The following is a 20,559-nucleotide window of genomic DNA, read 5'->3' on the forward strand; positions in this document are numbered from 1 at the left end:
ATCCTAGCCTTGCTCCACCTTTTCCGCCTGACTGTTCTTCTCTGGGTCCCTCTGCCCCCCGGGGTCTCTTCCTTCCGGGATTCCGCTGACGCTGACCCCCCTGACTCTTCTCCCTCCTTTCGGCAGGCTTTAGGACCTGGCTCCCTTTCCGGGCTGCCTACTGCGCCACCTTCCTGTGCATTTGAACTTGTCGCGCGCGCCCAACCTTCCACCTTCCGTCTGACCGTTTCTTCGCTCCCCGATGGAGGTGTGGCCACTCCTGACTCGTGCCCTCCCCCCTGTTGTGAGCTGCCAGCGCTTGATCCCTGGCGCCCTTCCTCTTCCCTGCTCTCTGGCGGTGACGCTGGTCCCGATTTCCAACTGCTCCCCTCTGAGTCCCCTCTGGCTCTATCTTCCTGGGGTGTCCCCCTAGGCTCCCCCCTTGCCCTGGCCACTGGTGCTCCTTTCTGTGAATCTTCTGATTCACTGGAAAGACTCGGAGATCTCGGGTCGTCGTCATCACTCATCTTTTCTTCTGCCTCCTCCCCCTCGCTCTCTGTTTCCTCCCTTGCCCTTGCCTCTGCTCCTGAACCCCTGACATCCATCCCCCCCTCGAAGCCCCCTCTTCCCCCCTCCCCTCCTTCCGGTGCGGGATCTGGGTGCTGCTGTGTCAGGGGGACGAATGTCGGATACAGTTCGCTTCCCGTGGCGGGCCGCCATCCGAAGTCTTCCGGTTCTTCCTCCCTGCTCTCGTTGACGACGGTCACCTCCGCTTCCATCTCTGTGCCGCCGTGCTCGAAACCCGGGTCGTCCCCGAAAACGTCCATGTCCGTCTCTCCCTCGTTGCCTTCTGGAGACGTTGCTCGTCCTGGACCCTCCAGCCACCTTCTGCGGAACTGCTCCTCTGGTCGATCATCCCACCAATACGAGGGTTCTGAAGCAGATCCCGAGGGTGACCCCTCCGGGGAACGGGCGTCTCGTGTCGGTTCCTCGTCCGAGTCGAACCCCCGGAACGTGCTGGCTGAAAGCGTGGGCGTGAAAAGCCAGTCGTCGAAAAAGTCTGCTGGCATTGGCCTATGTGGGAAGAGGGCATGAAACTCTTCTTTGAGCAGAGGTTCGTCTAAAGCGTAGCCCGGCACCCAGCTGTTGGCACTGGCCGGGGTGCCCTCCTTGGCGAGAAGGTATTCTACCCCCTCTTCCCCCCATCTGGAGTCCAAAATCTCCGTGACTTCGTTGATGCGCTCCTCCTGTGCCACTCCCCCTTGCCCGGTTCTCTCTCGGAGCGGACCCGGTGCCGTTCCTGGTTCCTGAAACCTGTGAGGTGCCTTGTAGGGAGTGAGCACCGATCTGTGGAACACCGGATGCATTCTGGAACCCTCCGGAAGAGCCAGCCTGAAAGCCACCGGGTTGACCTGTTCTTCGACTTGGTAGGGCCCCAGTTGTTTATGCCCTAGTTTCTTCTTCGCCAACGACCTGGCCGGCACTGCGTGGGCTGCTAACCAGACCCAGTCTCCCACATGGATCTCTTCGCCAACCCTTCTGTGTTTGTCCGCATGTATCTTGTATGCGTGTTTAGCCAGCTCCAGGTGCCGCCGCAGCTGATCGTGGACCTCCTGCAACTCCGACGCGAACGCATCTGCTGTCTGCGGCTCCCCCTCCCCCATTCTTTCCAGTCCCGGGAAGGTTCTGGGGTACCTCCCGTTGTTGGCGAAGAACGGCGTGACCCCCGTGGACACGTGCTTCGTGTTGTTGTAGGCGAACTCGGCGAGAGGCAGGTAATCCACCCACGTCGCAGGCTGTTGATTCGCATAACATCTCAGGTACTGCTGCATGATGGCATTGACCCGCTCCGCTTGCCCGTTGGTCTGCGGGTGTCTAGCCGACGCCAGGTTGATCTTGACGTTCAGGAAGCCCATCAGCCTCTGCCAGAAGTTCGAGATGAACTGTCGCCCTCGGTCGGACAGAATAGACCGCGGCAGACCGTGAACCTTGAACACGTGGTCTATGAACAGTTTGGCGGTTTGTTCCGCCGTGGCCACCTTCGCACACGGAATGAAATGTGCCATCTTGGAGAACAAGTCCACCACCACCAGCACAGCCGTCTTGCCCCTCGAGCTGGGCAGATCCGTGACAAAGTCCAGGGCCACTCTCTCCCATGGTTCGAACGGAGTTTGCAGCGGTTCCAGCAGTCCGGCCGGCGGTCTGTGCACTGGTTTGGCCCTCTGGCAGGTGTCACACCTCGCCACGTAGTCCGCGACTTCCCCTCTCATTCCGGGCCACCAGAAGTCTCTGGCTACTAATTCCACCGTCTTCTCCTTGCCAAAGTGCCCGGCAGTGGGCGCGTCGTGCAGCTGCTGCAGTACCTTGGCGCGAAGTTCGTCTCCCGGCACGTAGATGGCCCCTTTACGGATGAGCAAACCATCTCGCAGCTGGAACTCGTCGGTCGCTGCCGTGCCCCTGTGCACCTCTGCCATCTTTGCTTGCGCGAAGGAGTCATCCTGCAACGCTCGTCGCACCGCATCCAGGTCAACTGTTGCCGCCGCGCACGCCCACACTGTCGGTGCAAAGATGTGCATGGCGGCCGCTGGCGTTGCCTCCTCCAGATACTGTGGCTTACGGGAGAGAGCATCCGCCATGATGTTGGTGTCCCCCGGGACATATTCTATTCGGAAGTCGAAATTCGCAAAGAACTCAGCCCAACGTATCTGCCTCTGGTTCAGGAACTGTGCCGTGCGCCAGTGCTCTAGATTCTTGTGGTCCGTGCAGACCTGCACCGTGTGCTTGGCGCCGATCAGGAAGTGCCTCCACGCTTTGAACGCTGCATGAATGGCCAGCAACTCCCTGTCCCAGATGGTGTAGTTCTGTTCGGACTTGCTGAGCTTCCTTGAATAAAACGCTCCCGGCCTCCAAACCCCCTGCGGGTCTTTCTGCAGCAGGACTGCTCCCACGGCTCTGTCCGAAGCGTCTGTCTCCACCCTCATCGGCCTGCTGGGGTTGACATGAAGCAGCTGCTCTTCCGATGCGAAGAGACGCTTGAGTGCCTGAAAGGACTGCTCCGCCTGCTCTGTCCAGATGAACTTCTTTTTCTTGGAGCTGAGCGTGTCCGTGATGGCCGCTGTCTGCATCGCAAAGCCTTTGATAAACTTGCGATAGAAGTTCGCGAAGCCGACAAACCGTTGGACCTCCTTCCGGTTGCGTGGGCTTTTCCAATCCAACACTGCTCGGACCTTGGCGCTGTCCATGGCGAGCCCTTTATCAGACAACTTGTAGCCCAGGAAATCCACCTCCGTCACGTCGAATTGGCACTTCTCCAGCTTGGCGTAAAGCCTATGTTGCTGTAGCCTGCTCAGCACTTCCTTGACGTGTCTGTCATGCTCCTGCTGCGATTCCGAAAAGATCAGGATGTCATCCAAGAAACAGACGCACGTCTTGTAGAGGAGCCCCGCCAACACGTGATGCATGAAAGCTTGAAAAACGTGGGAGCCATTTTGCAATCCAAAAGGCATAACTCTATATTCGTAGGTGCCCAGGGGCGTGAACATGGCTGTCTTCCACTCATCTCCTTCCCGCATGCGAATGAGGTTGTATGCCCCTCGCAGGTCCAACTTGGTGAACACTCTGCCCTTCCGTACCTTTGCGAGGAGGTCGTCGATTCGGGGCATGGGGAAGTCCGATGGCTTGGTCACACTGTTCAAGATGCGAAAGTCCACTACAAGTCTTTTTTGGGGCGTGTCCCGCTTCTTAACAAAGAATACCGGACTGCCCCCCGCTGCCTTGGACTCTCGGATGAAACCGCGCTCCAAATTATGATCTATGAACTCTTTGAGTTCCTGCAGTTCGTCCTCAGACATGGAATACAGCTTCCCTTTGGGCAGCGCCGCCCCCGGCAGCAGGTCAATTTTGCAGTCATATGGTCTGTGGGGGGGTAGCCTGTCTGCCTCCTTCTCGCAGAAAACCTCCAAAAATTCCGCGTACTTGTGGGGAACCGCTTGCAGCGTGCCTAGCTGCAGCTGTGACTCCTCTTCCCCTCCTTCCTGCCTGGGCACGATGCAGTGTTCAGCGCAAAAGGAAGAGCCGAAGGTCAGCTGCCTCTGGTACCAAGCCAGCGTCAGGCTGTGCTTGTCCAGCCAACTCATGCCCAATACAATGGGCGTGTCCGATAGTTGAGTGACATTGAAGCTGATGATTTCCCTGTGATTCCCAAGTCGCATCACCATTGGTGGCGTCTGCTTCACCACTTGCCCCCCTAGCAGCTCCCTGCCATCCACCGTGACAACCTGCAGGGGCAGCGTGGCAGGCAGCAACTGTATAGCGTGCCGGTCGACAAAGTCCTGCCCTATAAAGTCCGCATTGCTTCCGGAGTCAATGGTGATTGGCACGTCCATGGTGATTCCATTGGGCAGCTGGAGCGACGCGGTGAGCCTCACTACCGGTTTGGGCGGGAGGGGGTCCATGGGCTGTAAAATCTCTGGGGACTGCTTCACTGACACGTCTGGCTGGGCCCCAGTGCCTCTTCCTCCAACCAGACTCCGTCGTTTCCCTGCTGTGGTTGTCCTTGCTGCGTTGCTGCAGTTACCATTGCTGAGGCTGCAGTGTGCTTGTGGAGCCTCTGGGGACACTCTTTCGCCATATGCTGTGGATCATCGCAGATGTAACACTTCCTGTTCCCTCTAGGAGGCTTCGCTTTCACTGCTGCCGGTGCTAGGGCTCTGGCTGCTGACTGAGCCCTTGCACCTCCAACCTCCATAGGTTCCGCTCCTCCTCCTGGCGGAGGCGTGGATTGCGCACGCGCTGCTTCTCTGGGAAGGAAGGAGGAGCCCCTGGCTGGTTCGCGCCCTCCACGCCCTTCGCCACTGCTCCACGGACGTCCTTCCAGCCGCACCCCCACCGCCAGCGCCCTCTGAACGATCTCCTGCGTGGTCCGGGGTCTCTCCCCCCTCGCAATTTCATCTTTAACCGAGCCGTGCAATCCCTCCCAAAACAGGTCTCTTACAGGAGCCGAATCTCTGTCCCATTCCAGAGCACTGACCAAAGCGAAAAAGCGGGCATGGTACTGCCTTACGCTGGCCCTCCCTTGCTTCAGTCCATGTATCTGCTGCCGAGCAAGATCCACGTCAATGCTTGACAAAAAGCACCCATCCATCGCTTTAATAAAGGCATCCGCATTTTGGAGCGCCGGATCCTTATCTCTCCACAAATTGCGCAGCCATGCTTTAGCATCTCCATGCAAATGGGACATGATGAATCCCACCTTCTCTTGCTCATCTCTAAAGTCTTTGTTCAGCAGTTGCAGTGCACACATTACATCTGCTCTAAAGTTGGGGTACTGTTGCAAATTCCCATCGAAGTGAGAGACCAAACCGCCTGTTCGTCTCCCCAACCCAATCCCCTCCGGTTTGGGTGTCAGTTGCCCTTGCTTCGTAAGCACTTCCAACCTGACCTGGAGATCCCTGTAGGCGGCAGCTGCGTCCTCCTCTCTCTTCCTGGATGCAAGAGCCTCGGCATTCAGGCGCGACACTGCTTCTCTGAGTTCCACTATCTGCTGTTCGGCCGTCATGTTGTCTGCCGTTCGTGAGCTCGCTAGTAGGCACCCGCTTTCTCTCCTCTCCGCGAGGCTGTAGATGCCCACAATTTAACAGATGGAGCTTACTGTCAGAGTTGCTTCCAGATCCTAGCTCACAGAGGATCACGCTAGCCAGCGATCATTAAATAAAAGTCTTTATTGAGTTACAGTTTCCATTCTCAAGCTGCTGCGTGCAACCCTACGTCTAATGGTTAGATCGGCGAAGCTCCATCTGAGTCTCCGCCCCTTGTACACCAACTTAATATCCTAGCCTTGCTCCACCTTTTCCGCCTGACTGTTCTTCTCTGGGTCCCTCTGCCCCCCGGGGTCTCTTCCTTCCGGGATTCCTCTGACGCTGACGCTGACCCCCCTGACTCTTCTCCCTCCTTTCGGCGGGCTTTAGGACCTGGCTCCCTTTCCGGGCTGCCTACTGCGCCACCTTCCTGTGCATTTGAACTTGTCGCGCGCGCCCAACCTTCCACCTTCCGTCTGACCGTTTCTTCGCTCCCCGATGGAGGTGTGGCCACTCCTGACTCGTGCCCTCCCCCCTGTTGTGAGCTGCCAGCGCTTGATCCCTGGCGCCCTTCCTCTTCCCTGCTCTCTGGCGGTGACGCTGGTCCCGATTTCCAACTGCTCCCCTCTGAGTCCCCTCTGGCTCTATCTTCCTGGGGTGTCCCCCTAGGCTCCCCCCTTGCCCTGGCCACTGGTGCTCCTTTCTGTGAATCTTCTGATTCACTGGAAAGACTCGGAGATCTCGGGTCGTCGTCATCACTCATCTTTTCTTCTGCCTCCTCCCCCTCGCTCTCTGTTTCCTCCCTTGCCCTTGCCTCTGCTCCTGAACCCCTGACAGTTTGCTTTTTATATTTTCAGTCCAACCCTTTTCTCAGATTGTGCTTCATAAAACACACACACATGCCAAACATTCTAAATTTTAATTGCTTAATCCTGGTTGTAAATGCGCAAAACAAATTCTGCAGTTGTGGTGCAGCTACTGTTTCTCTTTCTCTCTCTCTCCCCCCCCCCCATTCTCCCTCCTTGCTATTCGACCATGTTGCTTACCCAGTGTTCAGAAGTCACTGCTATGGGTTGTGTGCTTTTCAACTCTGGGGTTCCTTGATGTGACTGCTGCAAGGGAGTGGTAGATGTGCTGTTGATCATGCGCCAAGTTCCATAAGGCAAAAGTTAGACTCTGCACTTGCCTGTTGGGCTTCTTGTGCAAATAGTGTACCCTAAACTGCACCCCAGAGTCCTCTGTAGCAGGGATGGAGAATTGCACACCCCCAGCACCTGTGGATTCAGCCTGTGGCCTCTTCCTCATTAGCTCTGTCTGTCTCCTCAATCTCACAGATACTTTCATTCTAGCACTTAAGCTGCTGATTTGCATTTGGCCCTGTCCCCCTCCTCTCTGCCCCAGGCAACACCAAATCAGTTTGGTGAGGCTCATTTGTTAAGCAGAGCTGACAACATCAGAAAGGAAGGAAGGTGGAAAAGGGAAGTGCCAGCCAAAGAAAGCTCCACTAGAAAGGTTAGGGAGCGGGGGAAGTGTGTTCTCTATAAAGGGCTTGCCCCAATTGTATTGAATCAGCAGCTCTCAAAGCTTCATTTATTTACCTTTCCTAGCAGGTTCTGTTCTTCAGTTGGCATTTCTGTTCTTCAGTAATCTGTTGTCTCATATCTTTATCCCGTTTCATTTTGACGCCCACCTCTGTATTGGATCAGGGTATACAATTCATAATACAGTCATCTTTTCCCCTGGGAAATGACATATTTGCTGTTAGCAAGATGACGAGTGCTTTTGTGGATACCTGGTACTCAGGGTGGGGGCGCTCATTAGGACGTCTTGGTCACAAATCAAACTTTAGTGCAAGTCTTTGTATGGTGTGTAATCACTATTGAGCAGGAACATATGCATGATTGCATGTTCCTCGTCTTTTCCCATCTTACACAGTTCATTTTCCACCTTACGCAGTTTGTTTGTTCAGGGTTGTTGCTGAAGAAATGTGTTTTAGAATGCTACTAAGAACTGTTATGTTCTCTGTTTCCTTTTAATCATAGGATTAAATCGAAAGATTCACTACTCCCTGATAAATTCCGCAGATGGGCAGTTTTCTATTGATGAATTCTCTGGAATTGTTCGGTTGGAAAGGCCTTTGGATCGAGAGTTACACGCTGTCTATTCTCTGACTTTGAAAGCTGAGGATGAAGGTTCCCCAAGAAGGCTGTCTTCTGTTGGCACCCTTGTTATTTCTGTTCTGGATATAAATGATAACCCACCTGTCTTTGAGTACAAAGAGTACAGTGCCACTGTATCAGAAGACACAGTGGTTGGAATGGAGGTTCTTCAGGTCTACGCTGCTAGCCGGGACATCGAAGCTAATGCCGAAATCACCTATTCTATCATCAGTGGAAATGAACATGGGAAATTCAGTATTGATTCAAAAACAGGTAAACATTTGCAACAGGGGAAATAATCAGATTTGGTAACCCAAACTTAGTATTCCCCTCACCAATTAATGTGTCTTCTTAAAACATCTGATTCAATGAGCTTAACTTACACATTGCTCAGATTCTATTTATTTAAAGAACCTGTAGAAGATAGAAAATAAGTAAAATAGTGAAAAGTTTTGGAAAATGGTTATTACACTGTAACACTATAGTTTTCAGTTGAGTTTTCATTTATATATTTATTTGCATGCTCCCCGAGGTAAGGGTGTTTTTCTTTTCTTTGTGGAAAAAGATGCAAGTCCAAAATGCAATAAGCTTCATGTTTATGAAAGATATTTATGTGCTCAATTTATTTGCTTGCATAAACCCTGAATTGTGGTAGGTAGGTAGGTAGGTAGGTAGGTAGATAGATATAGATGATAGATATTAAGGCAGTAATGGTGGGTGTTTTGTTCATGAGTAAATACTCTGTATCATTGTTGGAATCTGTCTGTCTTGGGAGACCTTGGGGGGGGGGGTAAAGCCAAACCACTGAAGAGTTACAGCGCCTGCTGTGGCTGTAGAGACTGGTATGGCAGAGACATGTTTTATTGCAGGTGGGGCAGATGAAGGTGTCCAGTTTTGCTGCTGCAGGTCCACAGGGTGTTTCTTCCCTCTGCGCTCTTCCTAGCAGTTATTCCTCCAATGTTCACTAAGTCATCATATATCCAGACTTCCAAGGACAAACACCATGAACAAGGAATGCAGCCAGTTATGGGCATTGCTGTGCTACTTCCATAGAGGATATATGCAAACTGATCTAACTTTTAAAGCTTGCCTTCGTTTCCATGAGTCAAATTTTCAGCTATTTTGCTTGCTCCGCAAAGCAGAGAGATGCAGCAGTACATTATGATAGGCACAAAAGACATTTGAAAGCGCAGAAGCAGCCGCTGAGCCTGAAATTACTTACTGAGTAATTTTGAAAGTTCCCTTTGTTGCCATATTTCCCTTAATAGAAAAGTGTCCTGACTTGTGGTTTGTTTGTTTGTTTTTCCCTTGTAGGTGCTATTTTTATTATTGGAAGCCTCGATTATGAGAGCTCCCCGGAGTATTATCTGACAGTGGAAGCCACAGATGGAGGGACACCTTCCTTGAGTGATGTTGTGACAGTAAATATAAATGTAACAGATATCAATGACAACACTCCGGCATTCAGTCAAGACACTTACACAGCAGTAATCAGTGAAGACGCTGAAGTTGAACAATCGGTTATTACAGTATGTAATTCAGTTTCCCTCATCCCCTGCCATTTTTGTGTGTGAGAGATAGAGATAGAGAGTGCATACACATGTGTAGAGTTATGGAATAAAAATCTATATGGAAAGCCTAAAATTCTTTAGTGAAAATTGTAAAACGTTCTGTATCGCAAATGCATTTTCCATGAGATGAAAGGGAAAATAATTCAGCTGACAGTTGTGCATTTTGAACATTGCATTTTTCATTGAGTCTGTAGTATGCTAAACCAAAATTGTGAGATTTTGAATGTGCACCCCTTGTCTATTACCTTGACTTGTTTTTAAATGGGAACCTGATTCCCTCTAGGTTATGGCAGCAGATCCTGATGGGCCTTCGAACAACCACATTCGCTACACAATTATAGATGGCAACCAAGGGAGCCCTTTCACAATTGACCCCACCTTGGGTGAAGTTAAGGTGGCAAAACCTCTTGACAGAGAGAAGGTAAGCTGCTACGTTTTGAGATTCAAGGCATGGCTTTCCAGGTGTAAGAGAGCGGCATAATCTCCATTTGTTCCATGGGGTTTTTAAATGGATAAACTTTAGAAAAGATTGGGGAAAAGCCCTGAGTGTGCCAGAGAGAGGAAAGATCTGGTTATTGCTGGTTATTCTCTCAAAGCAGTTCTTAAGTTGGGGGAAGGGATTGCGCAAGTCAAGCCTATCTGGAAATCAGAACCTCTGATTTTGGAGCCCTTCTTATCAATTCTGCTGTTTCTAGATGTCATCCATAATTGTTGCTGATAATGCCAACAGCAGTTAAGTATTATTGGTTTTGCATTTGGCAGTTTTGTAACGACAGTAAATAAAAGTGTATATGAGGCAGCAGATGCGAACAGGGCATTTCACTACAGAAGATTATAGCAGGAGGTGCAGTACTTATGAAAGTAACTTGGCTCAGATACCATGCCTTTCAGCTGATTCCCTGGTGGCCCGCTGGAATGTGGAGTTAACCAGGGCTATTGACTGTTTGGCTCCGAAGTGCCCTCTCCAATTGCATGGAGCCCGGACAACCCCGTGGTTTTCCACAGATCTGAGGGCAATGAAACTATCGTTGAGGCGGCTAGAGCACCGGTGGCGGATAACTCATTCTGAAGCTGACCGGACACGGGTTAGAGCTCAATGTCGAGCCTACCAAGTGGCGGTAGCGACGGTGAAGAAGACTTTCTTCACCGCCTCTATTGCATCTGCAGAAAACAGCAGCAGGAGACATATTCAGGTGGTTCGCAATTTAGCAGAACCACCTGTTACATCGGGGCCCAGTACGGGCCACATGATCTCCTACAATGATTTTGCAAAGTTTTTTTGCAGATAAAGTCGCTCAGATTCGGGAAGAGGTAGACTCCACCTTGGGAGCAGGGCCGGGGTGGGAGAGTGCTAGAGTCCTGTGTAGTCAAATTGCGTGGGATCAATTCCAATCTGTTACCTCCGAGGATGTGTACAGGCAGCTTGGACAAGTGAAACCAACCACCTGTCTCCTTGATCCTTGCCCATCCTGGCTTATAAAAGCTAGTCGGGAAGGGCTGGGCGATGGGCTTTGTGGGGTGGTGAATGCTTCCCTCCGTGAGGGAGCCTTCCCAGACCCACTGAAAGAGGCGGTTATTAAACTTCTTCTTAAAAAACCATCTTTAGATGCGGCCACGATGGCCAACTATCGCCCAGTCTCAAATCTTCCATTCTTGGGCAAGGTGATTGAGCGAGTGGTTGCTGAACAACTCCAGGCACGCCTGGAAGAAGCGGACCATTTGGATCCCTTCCAATCGGGATTCAGGCCTCATCATGGGACTGAAACTGCCTTGGTCACACTCGTTGATCTCCGGCGGGCTAGGGACAAAGGTGAGAGCTGTTTCCTAGTTCTGCTGGATCTCTCAGCGGCGTTTGATACCATCGACCATAACATCCTTCTGGACCGTCTTGAGGAGCTGGGGGCACTGTCATACAGTGGTTCCGCTCCTTCCTCCTGGGCCATGTTCAGAAAGTGGGGGGGTGAGTGTTCAGACCCCTGGGCTCTCACTTGTGGGGTGCCTCAGGGTTCTGTCCTCTCCCCCATGCTTTTCAACATCTACATGCAGCCACCGGGAGAGATCATCAGGGGGTTTGGGCTGGGTGTTCGTCAGTATGCGGATGATACCCAGCTCTACCTCTCTTTTAAATCAGAACCAGTGAAGGCTGTGAAGGTCCTGTGTGAGTGTCTGGAGGCGGTTGGAGGATGGATGGCGGCTAACAGATTGAGGTTGAATCCTGACAAGACAGAAGTACTGTTTTTGGGGGACAGGAGGCGGGCAGGTGTGGAGGATTCCCTGGTCCTGAATAGGGTAACTGTGCCCCTGAAGGACCAGGTGCACAGCCTGGGAGTCATTTTGGACTCACAGCTGTCCATGGAGGCGCAGGTCAATTCTGTATCCAGGGCAGCTGTCTACCAACTCCACCTGGTACACAGCTGAGACCCTACCTGCCCACGGACTGTCTCGCCAGAGTGGTGCATGCTCTGGTTATCTCCCGCTTGGACTACTGCAATGCGCTCTACGTGGGGCTACCTTTGAAGGTGACTCGGAAACTACAACTAATCCAGAATGCGGCAGCTAGACTGGTGACTGGGAGCAGCCGCCGAGACCATATAACACCAGTCTTGAAAGACCTACATTGGCGCCCAATACGTTTCCGAGCACAATTCAAAGTGTTGGTGCTGACCTTTAAAGCCCTAAACGGCCTCGGTCCAGTATACCTGAAGGAGCGTCTCCACCCCCATCGTTCTACGCGGACACTGAGGTCCAGCACCGAGAGCCTTCTGGCGGTTCCCTCACTGCGAGAAGCCAAGTTACAGGGAACCAGGCAGAGGGGCTTCTCGGTAGTGGTGCCCTCCCTGTGGAATGCCCTCCCACCAGATGTCAAAGAGAACAACAACTACCAGACTTTTAGAAGACATCTGAAGGCGGCCCTGTTCAGGGAGGCTTTTAATGTTTGATGTAGTACAGTATTTTAATCTTTGCTGGAAGCCGCCCAGAGTAGCTGGGGAAGCCAAGCCAGATGGGCGGGGTATAAATAATAAATTATTATTATTATTATTATTATTATTATTATTGTTATTATTAGAGTCCATGTCTCCTAAACTGTGGTTCGTAGGGTTAGGATTGTGTTTTGTCTTCCACGCTCCTTCCTCCCCTCCCTCTTTTCCTCACATGTGGGTTTCCTTCTCCACATCCTAGCTGTCTCTTACCATATTGTGTTGTGATACCAGAATTGACAAATTGCAATTAGGAGCTTACCTCTAACCCAAGGTTTGTAATCTTGCTTCAAATCATAGTTTGGAAGCAAAGTGGTAACTATGGTTTTCTGACTTAGACGTCTTTAGGAAATGATGAAGGGAAACTCTGTGTAATAAGAGCAAAGGAGACTGTATCATGTTTTTTTTAGTCTGGTTTAGAGAATTGGGTTCATGACAGGATAGCAGAGATGATGCGCAGATAATGTCTAAACAGTGAATGTGTGAAGACAACAAGCACTCTCACTGTATAAGATCCCAGATAGACCATACAAAATGCCATAATGCAACATTCTAATATTGTTTAATTTCTTTTCTTTTTTTAATTGCCTATTTTTCTTAATATCTCCATGTGCTTCACTCTTAAGGTTTCTGGTTACACTCTGACAGTTCAAGCATCTGACAATGGAAACCCACCTAGAGTCAACACAACTACAGTTAATATTGATGTATCTGATGTAAATGACAACCCACCAGTGTTTTCCAAGGAGAACTACAGCATTATTATCCAGGTAATTTATATATCACATACACACTAATGGGAAACTCATATATATCACAGACACGCTAATGGGAAACTCAGTTGTGTGGATTGTCAGGGAGAGGACCACACCTTGGTCATTGCCACCAAGGTCCTGGGCAGTGCTTTTTTCTCTGGGGGTACTTAAGGGTATGCAGTGCCGTGACCTTTTTTCTAGAAGAAAAGCACTGGTCCTGTAGTATATTAAAATGTTAATATTTTTATTTCAGTTTGAAGTTTTGGAGTTGATAATACTGGTAATGGTAAGCAAAATTTGGCTTGGCTTACTAGCCAGACCACTTGCATCATCACTGAACCGTTTATGCCTTGGTTCCCACAGCTGGTACAGGTAATTCAGGGAAGGAATAAGTGTTTGTCCTTTTGGTGGGGTTTTGAAGACAGGGCAAACAGCACCTCTCTGTTGCTGTGTCCTACAAAAGTCCAGTGAGAAGGGGAAGAAACCACCCCTCTGCTCCCCAGGAGGAGTATTTTTTGATTTCCTTTCTGTGGGGGTTAGGCAGGAAGCAAAAGAGGTAAGTCGAAGCTGGTGCCTTTTGTCAAAGCACATTTTCTGGGGATGGAAGCTATCTCCCACCCCTACCGCTGCCACCATTTTCTACAGAGGAAAGAAGATATCATATTGTTCTTACTAGTTGAGCAGGAAAGTGCCGGCCATGCCTTCCAGCTTCCTCCTGCAAGAAAAGCTAATGGGAGGAGGGAAAGAAATTGCTGCTGCTGCTGCTTTTCTCCATGGGGAATGGGCAGTGGCCTTCTTCTCTTCCCATTAGGTTTTTGCAAGAGGCAGCAACAAGGCACAGCTGCTGTTTTCTGCAAAAGCCCGTGCTTTTGAGCAAAATTGTTTTTCATTTCCTTCCCATTCTTTCCCCCCATGCTACGCACTGGACTTTGGGAGCATGGACTTGTAAAATGCCTCCTGAAAAGAAAAAGAAAAACAAAAAACACGAAGGGAAATAAATTACCCCATGTTGCAGCCTCAGAGAAGAAAGAGGGTATTTTTTCCCTCCCTGTTCCTTACAGTTTTGTGCAGGATATTACAGCATGGCACTGCTGGTACTTTTTACAAAAGCCCAACTTTTGGGAGAGAAAATGCCTTTGCTTTCCTCCCTGAGCAACGGGAGGGCAAGAAAGTTGTGTTTCCAAAAGCAGGGCATAGGCGCACACCACATCGTGGAGGGTTACTGTCTTACAGTAAGCAGCTTTATTGAATCCTCCATATTACGAAAAGCACATCATTGATTCCGTAATGTTGATTTGCTGGAAAGCAGTAGTTAGCGAGTAATCAAGAGTGGCAATTGTTAACAATTTGCAGGGGCCTTGTACGGTGATCAAAATAGGCACCCTTCGATTAGTTTGTTAACAGCCTTGTGTTTACTCCCAAATCTAAACTGATGCACCAAGAAGCAAGTTTGTACAGTCTCATCTGAAGGCTGGAATTGGAATGGGAAGGAATCTTGGATTTTCCATTACTCACTGACCAACAATGATGTGTGGATGCACTTTGAAAGAAGATAGCTGGTAGTGTTGATTGAGCTGAAGAACAGCAGAGAGATGTTGGCGAATGTGCTCTTATAAATGGTTTGGGGGTGTTTTTTTAACGGTACACAGAGAGTTTATTGTGCAGTAGGCTAGGAAAGAAACAGCTTGGTGGAGTTGAATCCAGTTTGCCCAATGTATCCATTCCTCTTATAATAATGCAACACAGTACAATGCTGAATCTTTGATTTCAGTATGGCAAAAATAAGTCACAGAAGCAGAGGTTCTAATTGTGCCAACATGACCGAGTCTATTGCCTCGGACACGATAGGGTTACCGCATAAATGTATGAACCAGACAAAGAATGGGAGACAGTGAGCTTTGTCCTCCTTTTAACCAGATAGGAAGTGGAATGACAGAGAGATTAAGAGATTTACTTCACAAGAAGGTTACAACACAGGCAGGAAGTAATCCTGGATCTTTTAGCTCTCAGCTGTTTTACACATAAGAATTTTCCTAATAGGTCAGCTCAGTATCTCATTCTGCTCTCCAGCCTACCTCAGCAGTGGCCGTTTTAGAGAAATTGCTGCAGTTACGTCCCAGCTGTGGAGTGAATCAACTATTCCCATGCATTTCGCCCCCTTTCATTTTCTCTTTATGTGCCTGCCATGACCTCTCATAGGTTCTAGGCACAGAGATTGAGATTAGTCATAGAGTCTCATAGAATTATAGAGTTTGAAGGGACCATAGGTAAAGGGACCCCTGACCATTAGGACCAGTCGTGGCCAACTCTGGGGTTGCAGCACTCATCTCGCTTTATTGGCCAAGGAAGCTGGCGTACAGCTTCCGGGTCATGTGGCCAGCATGACTAAGCCGCTTCTGGCAAACCAGAGCAGCGCACGGAAACGCCGTTTACCTTCCCACTGGAGTGGTACCTATTTATCTACTTGCACTTTGATGTGCTTTCGAACTGCTAGGTTGCCAGGAGCAGGGACTGAGCAACAGGAGCTCACCCCGTCGCAGGGATTCAAACCGCCGACCTTCTGATCGGCAGGCCCTAGGCTCTGTGGTTTAACCCACAGCGCCACCCGCGTCCCACTGAAGGGACCATAAGAATCATCTAGCCCAAACTTCTGCAATGCAGGAATCTTTTGCCCAGTGTGGGTTTTGAACCCACGACTCTGATATTAAGAGAATCATGCTCTACCAGCTGAGCTACCCTAGCAGGTCTAAGTACCCTAAAAAATCCCTTTCCTCAGGAAATCTGAAGTAGGCTCTTAAAGCAGAATTTAAGTTTCCTAGGGACAGGCATTGGGTTGTACTGAGCGAACTTTTATTCAGAGGAAACCTAATGGACAGGACTAACTTAAAGTTCATTGATCTTAATGGGTCTACTCTGGGTAAATGTTAATTGAATACAGCCTGTTATGTTTTTTCAGATAATATTATCTACCTGGTCATTTAGAAGATGCTAGGGTAACCTATTAATCAGAAAGAAATCGCAGGGAAAGTGGAAAGTTAAGAAGTCTTTTTTCCCCTTCAAGTCAGTAAATTAGTTTGCTCTGTTTCTCCAAGGTGTCTTTTCCTGATGGCTCGGCTCGATGGTACTGAGTGGCATTCAGCATATAACTGAGCCGGGTTATGTAATGTGAAAGGAAAATCCAATGTCTGTCTAAAAAACCTGATATTCTGTTCTCTCTACCCTTTTTTATATTGGTGTGCCTCTTCTGTTCTCTTATGTTCCTTTCTCTAAGAAAGAGACAGAGCAAAGGACAACAGTGGAGAGATAGGAACACAGAGATATAAAACTGACCACTTTCCACCTGACTCCCTATCCCTTTCAGCACGTCTTTCTTTCTCTCTCAGTTGGACTCACTTGACACCAGGTTGTCCTTCTCTTTCCCAGCAGATTCCATTGCTCAATTCACCATATTTTGTTTTCCAACTTCTTCAAGCTCAGTTGGGATGGGGCTTTTTGGGAGGGGTGGAGTATGAGGTTGCAAAAGCTTTTTAATTTTTTTAATAAATATGCTCAATTTTAAACAACTTAGGTTTAAACTGTTCTTATTTACATTTTTTTAGTTATATAAAGTGCATATTATTTTGAGCTAAAGTAAAAAAAGCTTCAAATGAATGGAAATTCATATACATGTTGTTTTTGGAATGAATGCAGGAGTTGTTCCCATAGGGCCTCCCCCCCCTTGGGGTTTTTATTTTGGAGAGGGGGTCTTCAAATCTTGGGACTCCCAAGAATTTCTTGTAACTCCCATTTTTTGTGTGACTGCTGCTGTTTTGGCTACCTAGGCAATGTCATCTAATATTTATGAAGAGTGGACAGATTATTTTTTGCTACTTTACTTGCTGCTACAACTTCTGTTTTTGCTTTTATAGGAAAATAAGCCAATTGGGTTTAATGTCCAGCAGCTAATGGTAACAGACAAGGATTCTTCCCACAATGGGCCACCTTTCCATTTCACCTTCGTCAGTGGGAATGAAGACAGCGCTTTTGAGATCACTCAACAAGGAGTACTTACAACCGCTATTCAACTAAAACGCAAAGTGAAGGATCATTATTTTCTTCACGTTAAGGTGCAAAGTGTTCACAATATGGTGCTTGAAATGTATTGTAACATTTGTGATGGGGAAGGGAATACGCGTGTGTGTGTGTGTGTGTGTGTGTGTGTGTTTAAAACATTTTACCCCACTTCTTAGCTGATAAAGCTCCCAGAGTGAGTTATAGATCAGTGAAAAAGAGAAAGGCTTCCAGATGATCTTACAATATTTGTGAGTGCTGCTGCATATTCCAAGTAGTGATTTAGTGTGGAATGTATAAATCAGTTAACACTAATCTGGAGTATACTTCGCTGTGACTATACTGAAAGCTGCTACTACACTACCCAGTACTGGTCTTGACTGAGGCATGACATGGCAATTAAAGAAACTTATTGTAAGCATAGGTTTCTTCCCGTGGCAGATGCACCTGCACAAAATTCATTCATTGCATTTTTTGCTTTTATATCTCTCCTTCCCTTCAAATAACTCCAGGGGAAATACATGGCTCTTCCCCTCTCTGTACTGCCCTCACAACAACCCTGAGAGGCAACTACAGCATTGAAGTAGTGAGCTCATGCAGGATCCTGGCTCCTTTCCCCTGAACATGTAAATTATAAGTTTCTCCAGCTGCACCCTGTTCATCTGAGTAGCTGTTTCAATAAGGGTCCTGCTGTTACTTGTGGGAACCATCTCTTAAGTCATGTGCATTAAGAGTTCAGAGCAGCAGCTCAAGAGGGCAAAAACCTCACCACTATTTAAGTTGAACTGGAGGGAGTGGAGAGAATTCCTTCCTAATCTCAAAATAGATGACTTCTGATTTTAATGGTGTGTGTAGTAACATATTTAGGAGATTCGTAATTGGATAACTTGTCAGTATCTCAAGAAATACATTCATTGAATAGTTTTGTATGTGGCTCTGTGATTCCTGGGAAAAGAATAGCTTTCTTTGAGTTTGGATCTCGAAGGGGGGAAAGCTTTCAAAGTGCCATCTGCTGTTTGAAACGGGTTACTTCATTGCTAATATTTTCCATAAAACACTGTGGCAGGTTTACTAGTAGCTTCTTCAAGAACCATTGGCAACTCTTTGGAAATAGTTCCAGTAGTTGGAGCTCCGCACGTGCATGGATGGTTCTTAATTGCGATCCAAAAGTTGGAAGCAAATTGCACTATTTTAATGTGGCAGCTCTTCGCTGGTCAGTTCTTCTGTACAAAGCATTCATTAAAGACCTTGACCTCTTTAATAATCATATAAAGCTTCTAGTTAAAAGCTGATGAAATTGAGCAGAAACTCAATGCTTGTGCATCATTTTCCACTAGGTGGCTGATAATGGAAGACCTCAGTTGTCATCTTTGACTTACGTGGACATTAGGGTCATTGAGGAAAGCATCCATCCTCCAGCAATTCTGCCCTTGGAAATCTTCATCACAACCTTTGGGGAGGAATATTCTGGCGGTGTCATTGGAAAAGTACATGCAACTGATCAGGATGTTTATGACACTCTGACATACCACCTGGATCCCAAGATGGACTCAGTGTTCTCTGTCTCTAGAACAGGTGGTAAGGTGATAGCTCACAAAAGGCTAGATGTAGGACAATACCTGCTGAACGTTACTGTTACAGATGGAAAGTTTACTACCGCAGCTGTCATTTCAGTCCATATCCAACAAATCACGCAGGAACTGTTGAACCACAGTATAGCTTTCCGTTTTGCCAACCTTGCCCCCGAGGAGTTCATCGGTGACTATTGGCGCAATTTTCAGAGGGCTCTGAGGACCACCTTGGGAGTCAGAAGAAATGACATACAGATTATTAGCTTGCAACCGTCCGATCCTCCATTGAACCTTGACGTGCTGCTGCTTGTAGAAAAGTCTGCTGGTTCTCAGCATTCAACCAGAGCCCTGCTCCATAAGATCAACTCCTCTGTGGCTGACCTTGAAGAGACCTTGGGCGTCCGGATACTCAACGTTTTCCTCAAGCTGTGTTCGGGCCTCGATTGCCCTTGGAAATTTTGTGAAGAAAAAGTGACCCTAGATGAGAACATCATGTCAACCCACAGCACTGCCAGGCTGAGTTTTGTCACACCGCATCACCGGAGAACTGCAGCCTGTCTTTGTACAGGTAAAGTAACCATACAAAGTATGCTGGAAAATAAATTGTGTATGATCTTTCACATCGCAGAGGGTTTAATTGCACTCCTTACTTTTAAGGCTCCAGTCTTAAGCCTAGCAATTTCATGAGATAGGGAAGATGTACCTGGTAGTTATTCCTTTAGCTAATAAGGTATCTCTTAAGCACTTGAAGAATTTCATTTTTGCCTTCTATTGTCTTTAAATGGATTCTGCACAAGATCTTCAGCATAGATTTTGAGGGGAAATTCTACTAGTACCTTTGGGGAAATAGCGTGCCCTTGAAAAAAGTGGATCAGCAGCCTTAAGGGATATGGAAGCAGTTAAAATATATGTTCGGCTTTAGCTAGGTAACATTTTAGGATAGCGTCATGTCGGGAGAAGAAAGTGTTGCAGTGTCAGGTGAGCAGTTCTCCCAGCTGGAGCTCATATTATAGCAGTTTAAGAATCCCATGTCTCCTGTAATTTCTTGCTTATTTCCTTGTCACCTACTTTAACACAGCTATAATTTTCATCACCCGTTGTGCCTGGAGAATATTAGGCTTTCAGTTTTAGGAGTCGTTGCATTAAAAAAAAATTGCCATGTTTGGGAAGAATGTGATAAAAATAAAACCTTGCTCTATTTATATATAACTATTATCTATATTTACAGAAGGAAGCTGTCCCCTTGTGAGCAGTGCCTGTGAGGGGAATCCGTGCCCTGAAGGTACAGAATGTGTAGCAGATCCCAGAGAAGGAAAGTTTACTTGCATTTGCCACGGAAGCAACAATGCCCAGTGCCCTGGTAAGATTTTAACTCCTAATACCCTTCAGCTTGTCTTCAGCCTTCTTGCTGAGAAATGCAGCTTTGAGCCATCTCCCTCTCCTCCTCTTTTTTTTAAAGTATCGGTTGGACCATCAGTGACTTTTACTGGAAGCAGCTACATGAAGTATCGCCTCATGGAAAACGAGAACAAGGAAGAAATGAAGCTCACTATGAGACTCAGGACGTATTCAACTCAAGCGGTTGTTATGTATGCCCGAGGAACGGACTATAGCATTTTAGAGGTGTGTTAGTTTCAAATGCTAGAAGCCTTAAACTGCGCAGAAAACTGCCTTAACACACTCACTTTGAAATCTAATTTGCACCTAAATTGTCCCAGGCTTAGAATGAATCATTTGATTCCAACCAGCGACATATAACTGAACACCCTGTAAATAAGCAGGCAATAGACAGTACATGTTTAGTAAAGTATGTGATACCTTCTACAGTATTGGAAATGATGCTTAAATCTTCCAGCTGCTAACACTTTATAGACAAATATGCCCCACGTTAATATGCTATGATAAAAAACACTGAAAAGG

The 20,559-nt window shown here is 48.0% G+C and overlaps 1 protein-coding gene across 6 annotated transcripts in view; it reads left to right on the forward strand.

The window, feature by feature from the left end:
* Positions 1-20,559, forward strand: part of FAT1 (FAT atypical cadherin 1) — a 125,060-nt gene that overhangs the window by 86,758 nt on the left and 17,743 nt on the right. For all 6 annotated transcript variants that reach the window (XR_013990349.1, XM_081020450.1, XM_081020446.1 and 3 more), the window contains exons 14-21: positions 7,598-7,987; positions 9,029-9,243; positions 9,569-9,706; positions 12,890-13,033; positions 16,927-17,124; positions 18,406-19,207; positions 19,868-19,999; positions 20,099-20,262. Coding sequence is in view for 5 of the 6 variants with exons in the window: in XM_081020450.1 (XP_080876576.1) it covers positions 7,598-7,987; positions 9,029-9,243; positions 9,569-9,706; positions 12,890-13,033; positions 16,927-17,124; positions 18,406-19,207; positions 19,868-19,999; positions 20,099-20,262 (2,183 nt within the window). In the remaining variant the exon portion in view is untranslated. The remainder of the gene's footprint in view (positions 1-7,597; positions 7,988-9,028; positions 9,244-9,568; positions 9,707-12,889; positions 13,034-16,926; positions 17,125-18,405; positions 19,208-19,867; positions 20,000-20,098; positions 20,263-20,559) is intronic.

This window comes from Podarcis pityusensis (assembly GCF_964106645.2).
Source record: "Podarcis pityusensis genome assembly, chromosome: 9".
Taxonomy (NCBI): Eukaryota; Metazoa; Chordata; class Lepidosauria; order Squamata; family Lacertidae; genus Podarcis; species Podarcis pityusensis.